Source organism: Lycium ferocissimum, unplaced genomic scaffold (genome assembly GCF_029784015.1).
Source record: "Lycium ferocissimum isolate CSIRO_LF1 unplaced genomic scaffold, AGI_CSIRO_Lferr_CH_V1 ctg16130, whole genome shotgun sequence".
Taxonomy (NCBI): Eukaryota; Viridiplantae; Streptophyta; class Magnoliopsida; order Solanales; family Solanaceae; genus Lycium; species Lycium ferocissimum.
The window spans coordinates 4652-16718 of record NW_026716434.1 but is presented as its reverse complement, the minus strand read 5'-3'; the positions used below and the strand labels follow the sequence as shown (position 1 = coordinate 16718).

Below are 12067 nucleotides of genomic sequence, written 5' to 3'. Positions count from 1 at the left end.
TATGAAATTTTTCTAATGATTTGATCACTATGTCCACCACCTTTGCTTGTTCCTTCAATGAGGAAGAATACTTATGAATGCTCAAAATGACATCGGGGTCCGACCTTACGTCACCCCGATGAAGTATGATTATCTATGAGTCTCTATGTATGTATTGCTATAAGCATATTATGATAAGCATGTTATGATGAGTTATGATAAATGCATTATGATGAGCATATAATGAGCATATGATGATATCACACCACGCCTATACGGCCGGGCAGCTATACACCATGGCCAAATGGCATGGGCAGCGCCACTAGTGGACGGCATGAGATGGTACCAGGGCCCAGGAGCTGGACGCGGGCTAATATTGATTGTCTGACGGCACCTAAATGGTCGGGCAGCTCCTTACAACATGCATACATGACATGATGATGTTTATGAGAGTGAGCCGGCCACATGCACTATTTCTTTTATGATACGATCGATTCCTGATTGCTCTTATTTTATGCCTCTCGGTTTATTGATGCTTCATTATTGTTTATGCTTCACATACTCGGTACAATATTCGTATGCCGACGTCCTTTCTTGGACATTTGTGTTCATGCCCACGGAGGTAGGCCAGGGAGGTGATCCGGATCCTTATGGAGCTAGCAGTGATTTGAGAGCACTTTCCGTATTATTAGGAGGTGCTACGACCCATTCTTTTTGGTACATATGTTTGTATATTCCTATTTTGGGCATGACGGGGTCTGTCCGTCCGGATATCTAGTATTCTAATAGGGGGCTCGTAGATCTGTGATGTGGGAAATGCAGTTCCCGTGGCTTGTATGTATATATATATATATATATATTATTTTGATAGCCGAAGGGCTTATGTTTATAAAGGCTAATGTATTTCTAGAAAAAGACAGTTTTATATGATTATGGGAATATAGTATGAATAATAGCAGATAAGCAGGTAAGTGAGTGGTGTTCGGTGGTTAGCCCCGGATACCCGTCGCGGCCACCAGCTCGGGTCGTGACGGATAAATTGATTCGGACGATTTTAGAGAGGCCCATAGTTCTAGATATTCTATTCGTCTTGGTGTTATCAAGATGTACGTGATCGAGGCATTACAAGTGGGCTTGGATGAGAAGCGTGATATAGGCGAGTATCTTTCCAATTGTTTAAATTGTGAGGCAAAGTGTCACACCTAGTTTCGTTAGGGGCGTGATGGGCACCCAACCCTTACCTAGGGCCGAGCGAACCCTCGACTCTCGTGGCACTCATAATCATATTGGGCCCTGCGCTAAACGCCCAACATGAGCACATAATGAAAGCTTTTCGGAAACAAACTTGCTTTTATCACTTCAAATCAAGTAAGACCTGACGATCGTATAAGACACAATGAATAATGCATCACAATACACCGGCTTATGGAGCGCTTACAAAAAGCCCGACATCTTACGTACACGACCATCTGTCTCAAAGTCTCTAACATGGAACATGAAACCATATCATAATGCTCGACTCGGCGGCACTCCCGGAGAAAATGGAGCTCGCCAATCCCGGAACATCTTATGCTAATATCTTCACTCATCTGGGTGGCACTGCACGGCATGAACGCCGGCGTCCACAAGAAGGGACGTCGGTGGCGATGTCTTACAGTATGTAAGGCATGAGTAAAACATTTTAGAGGATACAAAGCGTGGGTAGTAACAAGACGAAAACATAGGGGCATTTCGTGAGATAAGAGTAACTTTTGCACACATCGGAAAGTGCCCTTTTAGGCGGAACCATGCATTTTAGTCGCGGAACGTGCAGCCCGATCCATATACGTATATATATAACATTGTTGCGGAACGTGCAGCCCGATCCATATAAGTACATATATTATATTGCTGCGGAACGTGCAACCCGATCCATATAAGTGTAATAAAAGAGTAACCTGTACATCGGAGTGCCTTTTAGGCGGAACCATGCATGCTTAGTGCTACGGAACGTGCAGCCCGATACATATAAGTTAGTGCCGAGGAACGTACGGCCCGATCCATATAAGTTAGTGCGAAAGGGTACGTACGGCCCGATCCGCATAGCCACGTATCCGCGTCGGGCATCCGCGTCGGGACGGTATCATGTCATATTATACCAACTGATCAGGTGGTTACGCGTATATAATGCTCTCTCCCTTTCCCATATTCCCCATATAATATACATATATCATATATCATATATCATATAAGTAGCATGCATGAGAGCCCAAAGAAAGTCATGTATCTATCGGAGTAACGTAAGGTCGGTAACCTCCGATCGTATTATGGAATACTCATGGTCGCTTTGTCTCACCTTGAATGAACGATTATTATAAGGTGAGACTGTCAATGAAGAATAACTTCACGAGGAAACATAAAACAGGACCATAATGCATCAATTCATATACTTTAGAATCTTTAAAATAGTCATCATTCATGAATAAAATCGAGAAATCAAGAATTAGCTCAACATTCTCATATCGTCATTGAAATCATAGACTTGGAACCTTTAATCATGGAATCATCATCATCATATTCATCGTAGGAAAATATTCTCATTTTTGACATCATCGTTGTCATTGTAAAACATATCCATCGTTATTGTCATGAAAGCTTACGGAGTCATAAACCTCCGATTTGGAAAGATACAGACATTTCAGAATTCTTTTCACAAATAGGTCGTTAGAACCAACAATGAAAGTCGCGGGGCCCACGGACGAGTGTCAACCCAATCCGGGCCCGCCTATGAAAGTTAAAGATTATTACTCGTTATAGAGACTTCTACGAACGTTTAATAGCAATCCGAGACCGTATGTGAAAGTTACGGTCGTTCGTAGTTTCGGACTCGTTTAGGAACAAAATTCTTTTGAAAGCAAAACTTTTGAAAACAACAAAGTTATGGAAACATTTATGAACTCGTAATCCAAGAATCATGCCTTTGCAAGAAGGGGACGAGCCTTAACATACCTTGGCCGCTCCCTAGGCTAATCAAACTTATGCCTTGGCTTCTCACGATCTACAATCACGTCATTAGATAACAACCATTAGCCATAACACTTGAGAATCCAATTCCAAATTAACACTTTGTCTACAAAAATTCCGGCAGCATCTCCCCTATAAATCCAACACCCCCAAGAATTTAACTCGGCCAATATCAACAACAACCATACCAACAATCACAATAACGATATCCATAAGTGATTCAAAACGCATTCTAACATTAATAATTCCTTTCTACACAACTCGACAACATTTCAATCGTATTCAAATAAGCTACATACGATCATTTCAATATTCACGCTCGCATGTTCGCCTACTAATCCGCAACCATTCACACATGATTTAAGAATATTCCAAGCAAGCCGCAACATTTTCAAAACACTCCAATTCAGCCCACACAATTGTAACCTTAACTTGGATCATTAAAACTTCATTCTACGTCATAGAATTTACAACGACGACGACCAAAATACTACATCACATTAGTCCCACATGTGTACACCAAATCAGCCCATTTTCGGCCAAGCTTCAACATACATAAATTCATAAAGTTCATCCATTCCTTCACATTACAACATGCTCAACTATCCGTAATACAACAATCCAACCATGCTAAGTAAATTAATTCTTTACTCCTACATAATATCATATACACACGGCTACACATCATATACCATAATTTCATAAACTTCATTCATTCCCACATACCATAACATGTACCAATCACCCACAACACATGAAAGAAGATGGAATCCTTACCTTTTCCCTTCAAGTCCTCTTCTCGGCTAGAAGTGGTTATCGCGACAACGAGTGATCGTCTTGTTCCAACAACTACTCCACGTCGACGAGGGCCTTCCAATTAGTAGAGAAACAAAAAGAAAAGAATTTTTCATCATCAAAGTCTAGGGTTTGTGTTCGGCCCGGCCCACTATAGCCGACTCTCTCTCCTTTTTTTTTTCTCCATCTCTCTTGAATTATCTAAGGTTGGAAATTATTAGTTGTGTCTCATGTTATTCATCACACACACACACACACACACACATATATATATATATATATACACACACTTTCACATGGCCGATCATGTGCAAGCTTTTCTCTTTTTTTTTTTTTTTTTTTTTTTTTTTGCTTTCTTTTTCTCTAATCTTCTAGAAATTTCCTTAAATTACAAAAGATGAATAATTGACTTGGTCATCCATTATATATATATAACTTCCACAAATATGAAATGAGCACATGTACCATTTCTTGGCTCAAGGCAATTGGCCAACCATGTGAGTGGGGCCCACGGCCACCTTGGCCTTTTGGCCATTTCATGAAATTATTTTTCCCAACTTTTAGCCTCCAATTTTCCTTATTCCGAATTTACCCTCAATTCTCCATACCAATAAAAAGATGAATACGCAACTTATACATTCTAAAAAAAAATTATAACCTTGTCCTTAACTTCCCGCCATTAACTCGGAATATTCAAATGTACAAAATGCGAGGTGTAACATCCTTCCCCCCTTTAGAACATTCGTCCTCGAATGTTCAACTAGTCTCGTAAGGTCTTCTAAGTATCTTGGGGGGTGGTTTCCCTTATCACCACGGCATGCAATCTCTTCTCGTTCTTACTTGATTTCTTCATTGCTTGCAATCCACCTTTTCCGCTTCCTTGCCTTCCTGTAATTGACCGGAATTTAGCTAACATTTTACTCTTATCCGAATCTTGTCTTCATTACTGTAGCCTTGACTTATCATGTCATAGCCATCTATCGCCTTACAGTGCTCCCGTTTTCTTATCCCTTTGCTCACATCTCCGATTTCCCCTTATTAACGGTCCTTTCGTCAGTCTTTATTCCTTGTTAGCTTTCCGGTGCGGACTCTTTATAATTGTAGTCGGGTATAGCTTCCTGCTGACAATTCATATAGTTCCATAGCATATGCTTTCATATTCAAGTTTCTTAGTGGTCTATAAACTTTTTCCCAACATCCAGTGGATTCCTTTATTCCATTCATGAGAGTGGCATACTATCCTTCTCCAAATTTCCATTCGTGAGAACAGTATTTCCTCTTTTCTCTAAAATTTTCCAGCTCATCCTTGCATTTCCTCTCACCCGCTTCCCCCCTTTAGGGGTGTACTTATATCTTTATCTATTTATACTTGCCTCACGTCCCTACTTCCGATCTTAATTAGGCAATACTCTTACTCCGACAACAAGTATCCAAAGTTCGATCGGAATATTATCTTTACCCCAACCTATATCGGGTGCTTCCTTGGGTATCCCCTCATCATTTCTCCCATTTTCCAAACGTATTCCGTTCATCCACGTTCGCCATTATCATACCAGTCATCTTCTGGCATTTATTCTATCTTGTTTCTCCTCGTCTTACAACCTGGCCTTCCGCCGTCCCGACACTTATGGCACTCATTTTTTTCTCATTTCTCAACTCCCTATAGCTTGGCTTTTCATCGTTCCGTCACTTACGGCACTCGTGTCCTCCGTCACACAACATGACCTATTACTACACGGATGTCTCGCTTTCTTCTTATCTCCTTCTCCCGTTAGCTTCTCTTTCTTATCGACCTGATGATCCGCCCGTCCTACGCGACTTTTTATGGTTTCTGCCCACTCCATAGACTCTAATCTTCCTTAGATTAATTTAACTTCTCATTTTCCTCTTACGTCTGGATTTGTGAGACTTTTCAAAAACTTCCCAGGGGGTCACCCATCCTAAAATTGCTCTCACACCAGCATGCTTAACTTTGGAATTTTGATGGAATGCGACACTTTAACGCTTCCTGACTGCGTCTACCTCACCGCGCGACCTTCTACGGATAATATTGAGTAAGTCAAAAACTTAACATATTCCCAAAATGCCCTCACGACACATCCCGGCAGCTGCCTTATTAATACATTCATATCCGTCATAATTCTTCTCTTCTCCGTACTCTTGTCTTAATCATATCACTTTATCCAAACCTATCAGTCCTTTCGAAGTCATCTCTTAATGTCACAAGTCATCTCTTAACATCACTAATCCATTCCAAATTCCTTATTACCATATCTCTATCGGCCTCCTATCTGTTATTATCACCAACTCCTTGGCTAACTTACTCCTAGAGGGCAGCCACACTCGTAGCTCAGTCAACTTTCATCGTTACTATTAACACGACTCTTTCAAAACATATTCCGGACTTACATCTTACTCTCGTATTATTTTCGAAAAAAATTTTGGCGAGTTTCCTCTGTATTTCTTACTATTCCAAAACACACGGGCGAAATACCATGATGCCTCGCGGGGCCATCATCATATATACATATCATATCGTATTGTATCGTATCATAGCCACACAGGGCTCTCAATATTCATAAAAGTCCGAAAATATTAGATTTACCTCATGTGCTCAACACGGCTACACTTGTCACACTTTCTTACTTACCTTCCTTTTCAGTTTCCAACTTTGCATTTCAATCGTATGCCAACACCTTACTTGACACATATCTTTCATACCTTGGCTTACCTGCATGCCTTGTAGTTTCCAACATCGCTAATCATTTTCTTCTGTCGCTGCCCTTTCTCCTGAAATCAAAAGTTAGTACCGGAAATCTCATTTCCTATAACTTGGCTCTATGGCACGATCTATGAGGTGAAAGAAGAGTAACCACCCTAAATGCCCCGTAGCCTCCTGTTTATAAATGTGGCCGGCTTCACACCATAAACAGGACTCTACGGACACGACTTTGCACAACCCCTAGGACGAACTGCTCGATACCACTTTGTCACACCCTAGTTTCGTTAGGGCGTGATGGGCACCCGACCCTTACCTGGGCCGAGCGAACCTCGACTCTCGTGGCACTCATAATCATATTGGGCCCTCATAGCATAACATGAGCACATAATGAAAGCTTTTCGAAACAAACTTGCTTTTCATCCTCTTCAAATCAAGTAAGACACGTGATCGTATAAGACACCCGTAGAATAATGCATCACAATACACCGGCTTATGGAGCCGCTTACAAAACTGACATACTACATACACGACACTGTCTGCAAAGTCTCTAACATGGAACATGAAACCATATCATAATGCTTTGACTCGGCAGCACTCCGGAGAAAATGGAGCTCGCCAATCCCGCTGGAACATCTTCTGCTAATATTTTCAACTCATCTGGGTGTACCTGCGCGGCATGAACGTAGCGTCCACAAGAAGGGACGTCAGTACAAGCAATGTACTGAGTATGTAAGGCATGAGTAAAACATTTTAGAGGATACAAAGCATGGGTAGTAACAAGACGAAAACATAGGGCATTTAATGCGAGATAAAGAGTAACCACGCACATCCGAGTGCCCTTTAGGTGGAACCATGCCTGTTTAGTGCTGCGGAACGTGCAGCCCGATCCATATACGTATATATATAACATTGCTGCGGAACGTGCAGCCCGATCCATATAAGTACATATATTATATTACTGCGGAACGTGCAGCCCGATCCATATAAGTGTAATAAAAGAGTAACCTGTACATCGGAGTGCCTTTTAGGTGGAACAGTGCATGCTTAGTGCTGCGGAACGTGCAGCCCGATCCATATAAGTTAGTACCGAGGAACATACGGCCCGATCCATATAAGTTAGTACCGAGGAACGTACGTCCCGATCCATAGCCACATATCCCGCGTCCGGGCATCCCGCGTCAGGACGGTATCATGTCATATTATACCAAGCGATCAAAGTAGTTACGCGTATATAACGCTCTCTCCCTTTCCCATATTACCCATATACATATACATATATCATATATCATATAAGTATCATGCATGAGAGCCCAAAGAAAGTCATGTATCTATCGGAGTGACGTAAGGTCGGTAACCTCCGATCGTATTATGGAATACTCATGGTCGCTTTGTCTCACCTTGAAGGAACGATTATTATAAGGTGAGACTGTCAATGAAGAATAACTTCACGAGGAAACATAAAACAGGATCATAAGGCATCAATTCATATACTTTAGAATCTGTAGAAATAGTCATCATTCATGAATAAAATCGAGAAATCAAGAATTAGCTCAACATTCTCATATCGTCATTGAAATCATAGACTTGGAACCTTTAATCATGGAATCATCATCATCATATTCATCGTAGGAAAATATTCTCATTTTTGACATCATCATTGTCATTGTAAAACATATCCATCGTTATTGTCATGAAAGTTTACGGAGTCATAAACCTCCGATTTGGAAAGATACAGACATTTCAGAATTCTTTTCACAAATAGGTCGTTAGAACCAACAAGGAATGTCACGGGGCCCACGGACGAGCGTCAACCCAATCCGGGCCCGCCTATGAAAGTTAAAGATTATTACTCGTTATAGAGACTTCTACGAACGTTTAATAGCAATCCGAGACCGTATGTGAAAGTTACGGTAGTTCGTAGTTTCGGACTCGTTTAGGAACAAAATTCTTTTGAAAGCAGAACTTTTGAAAACAACAAAGTTATAGAAACATTTATGAACTCGTAATCTAAGAATCATGCCTTTGAAAGAAGGGGACGAGCCTTAACATACCTTGGCCGCTCCCTAGGCTAATCCAACTTATGCCTTGGCTTCTCACGATCTACCATCACGTCATTAGATAACAACCATTAGCCATAACACTTGAGAATCCAATTCCAAATTAACACTTTGTCTACAAAAATTCCGGCAGCATCTCCCCTATAAATCCAACACCCCCGAGAATTTAACTCGGCCAATATCAACAACAACCATACCAACAATCACAATAACGATATCCATAAGTGATTCAAAACACATTCTAACATTAATAATTCCTTTCTACACAACTCGACAACATTTCAATCGTATTCAAATAAGCTACATACGATCATTTCAATATTCACGCTCGCATGTTCGCCTACTAATCCGCAACCATTCACACATGATTTAAGAATATTCCAAGCAAGCCGCAACATTTTCAAAACACTCCAATTCAGCCCACACAATTGTAACCTTAACTTGGATCATTAAAACTTCATTCTACGTCATAGAATTTACAACGACGACGACCAAAATACTACATCACATTAGTCCCACATGTGTACACCAAATCAGCCCATTTTCGGCCAAGCTTCAACATACATAAATTCATAAAGTTCATCCGTTCCTTCACATTACAACATGCTCAACTATCCGTAATACAACATTCCAACCATGCTAAGTAAATTAATTCTTTACTCCTATATAATATCATATACACACGGCTACACATCATATACCATAATTTCATGAACTTCATTCATTCCCACATACCATAACATGTACCAATCACCCACAACACATGAAAGAAGATGGAATCCTTACCTTTTCCCTTCAAGTCCTCTTCTCGGCTAGAAGTGGTTATCGCAACAACGAGTGATCTTCTTGTTCCAACAACTACTCCACGTCTACGAGGTCCTTCCAATTAGTAGAGAAACAAAAATAAAAGAATTTTTCATCATCAAAGTCTAGGGGCTGTGTTCGGCCAGCCCCCTATAGCCGACCCTCTCTCCCTCTTTTTTTTTTTCTCCATCTCTCTTGAATTCTCTAAGGTTGGAAATTATGAGTTGTGTCTCATGTTATTCATCACACACACATACACACACACATATATATATATATATATATATATATATATATATACTTGCACATGACCGGTCATGTGCAAGCTTTCTCTTTTTTTTTTTTTTTTTGTGCTTTCTTTTCTCCAATCTTCTAGAAATTTCCTTAAATTACAAACGATGAATAATTGACTTGGTCATCCATTATATATATATAACTTCCACAAATATGAAATGAGCACATGTACCGTTTCTTGGCTCAAGGCAATTGGCCAACCATGTGAGTGGGGCCCACGGCCACCTTGGCCTTTTGGCCATTTCATGAAATTATTTTTCCCAACTTTTAGCCTCCAATTTTCCTTATTTCAAATTTACCCTCAATTCTCCATACCAATAAAAAGATGAATACGCAACTTATACATTCCAAAAAAAAATTATAACCTTGTCCTTAACTTCCCGCCATTAACTCGGAATATTCAAATGTACAAAATGTGAGGTGTAACAACAAGTTAAATACGAGCACCAGAGGCCCGGCGATACTCTTCAGAGGAGGCCCATTCCTGAATGAAAGTGGGTAAGGATCGCCATGGATTTTGTGGTGGGTCTTCCAAAGACCTTTGGTAAGTTTGATTTCATCTGGGCCATTATTGATCGGTTGACTAAGTCTGCTCATTTTATTCCGATCCAGCTTACTTATAACACTACGAAATTAACCAAGATCTATATTCTTGAGGTTGTTAGACTACATGGGGTTGCTATTTCCATCATATCCGATAGGAGCACGATGTTTACATCTCGATTTTGGAAGCATCGGCATTTGGAATTGGGTACTAGGTTGGACCTTAGCATAACGCTTTCCACCCGCGGACGGAGAGTTAGTCCGAGCGGACGATTAGGTTTTTGAGGACATGCTCCGTCCGTGTGTGATAGATTTCGGTGGTCATTGGGACCGGTTTTTACCATTGGCGGAGTTCACTTATGATAATAGTTATCATTCGAGCATTGATATGGCTCCGTTCGAGGCACTATATGGGAGAAAGTGCAGGTTACCTATTGGGTGGTTTGATGCATTCGAAGTAAGACCTTGGGGTACTGATATGTTGAGAGAGTCTGTCGATAAGGTCAAGGTGATTCAAGAAAAGCTCTTAGCAGCTCAGAGTAGGCAGAAGGAGTATGCAGATCGAAAGGTCCAGGATCTTGAATTTATGGTAGAGGAGTAAGTATTGTTGAAAGTCTCACCCATGAAGGGTGTGATGAGATTTGGGAAGAAAGGTAAGCTTAGTCCTAGATATATTAGCCCGTTTGAGATTCTCGAACGTATTGGGGAGGTAGCATATGAGTTAGCATCACCCCCAGGTTTGTCTAGTGTTTCATGTCTCTATGCTTAAGAGGTATCACGGTGATGGGTCCTTAATCATTTGTTGGGATTCAGTTCTGTTAGATGAGAACTTGTCCTATGAGGAGGAGCCTGTTGCTATATTAGATAGGGAGGTGGTAAGTTGAGATCGAAAGAAATCCCGACAGTTAAGGACTAGTGGAAGAAACGTCCCATTGAGGAAGCAACTTGGGAGACCGAGTCAGATATGCGTAATAAGTACCCCCATCTTTTCACTGAATCAGGTACCTTTTCCCTTATTTCTTGCCCTCTTGTCCATTTAGGAACGAACGGTTGTTCAATTGGTATCTGATGTAACGACCCGCTTCTTCGTTAGGCGTGCGTTCACCATTGTAATGTTCCTAGTACTTTCCCTAGGTTAGGAATGAGCGGACCTAACTAAGTTGGGGCGTGTTTTATGTTGTGCGTTGTGACTTATAAGTGACTATGTGATGTGTTTTAACTTGGTTTGTGTTTTGGCAGTGTTAATAAGACCTTAGGATGATTTTTACAGACTAAGTATAAAAAGTGATAATTTTCCGAGCTCACTACCTAAAATCCACCGCTGCAGCGGAAGGAATAGTACAGCTATAGCGAAGGAGGGTCCCGCTACAGCGAAAGGTCAATTTTCCAGCGAGGACCGCTACAGCGGATCTCAGTAAGTCAGAACCCCGATTTAAATACCTTATTTCGACCCCACTCCTCACATAATCCCAAAAATAGTTCCCAAGACCATAGTGGCGACTTTCTAAAGCTAGGGCACTATTCTCCAACAAAGGTAATCCTTAATCACTAACTTCTATGCGTGATGTTCTTAGTTGATTCTTGTTTCAATCAAAGGACCTTTAGTGGGAATTGAAGGGTAGAACACAAACACCAAGGAAACCCTAAAATATTAATGGGTATTGTTTATTGTTGGTTAATGTTGTTTATTTATCTAAGAATAGAGATTATTGCTTCATGGCATGAGAACTTGTTATTTAATGATGGAAATTGGTTGCTGAGACCTAGGGTTCCAATAAAAATGGAGACTTTGGCTAAAATCAGATTGGTAGGATTAAAATGATTAGAGAACCTATGAATTGAGTTCATATTCCATTACTTACATAAGCAT

The 12067-nt window shown here is 40.7% G+C and overlaps 1 protein-coding gene across 1 annotated transcript; it reads left to right on the top strand.

Moving 5' to 3' along the window:
* Nucleotides 1–10585: 10585 nt before the first annotated feature.
* On the top strand, nt 10586–11072 carry LOC132042556 (uncharacterized; the record flags this gene model as incomplete). The annotated part of the gene is made up of 2 exons (XM_059433080.1): nt 10586–10794; nt 10970–11072. Coding segments are annotated over exons 1-2 (312 nt in total), but the record flags the coding sequence as incomplete, so codon positions are not given.
* Nucleotides 11073–12067: the final 995 nt, after the last annotated feature.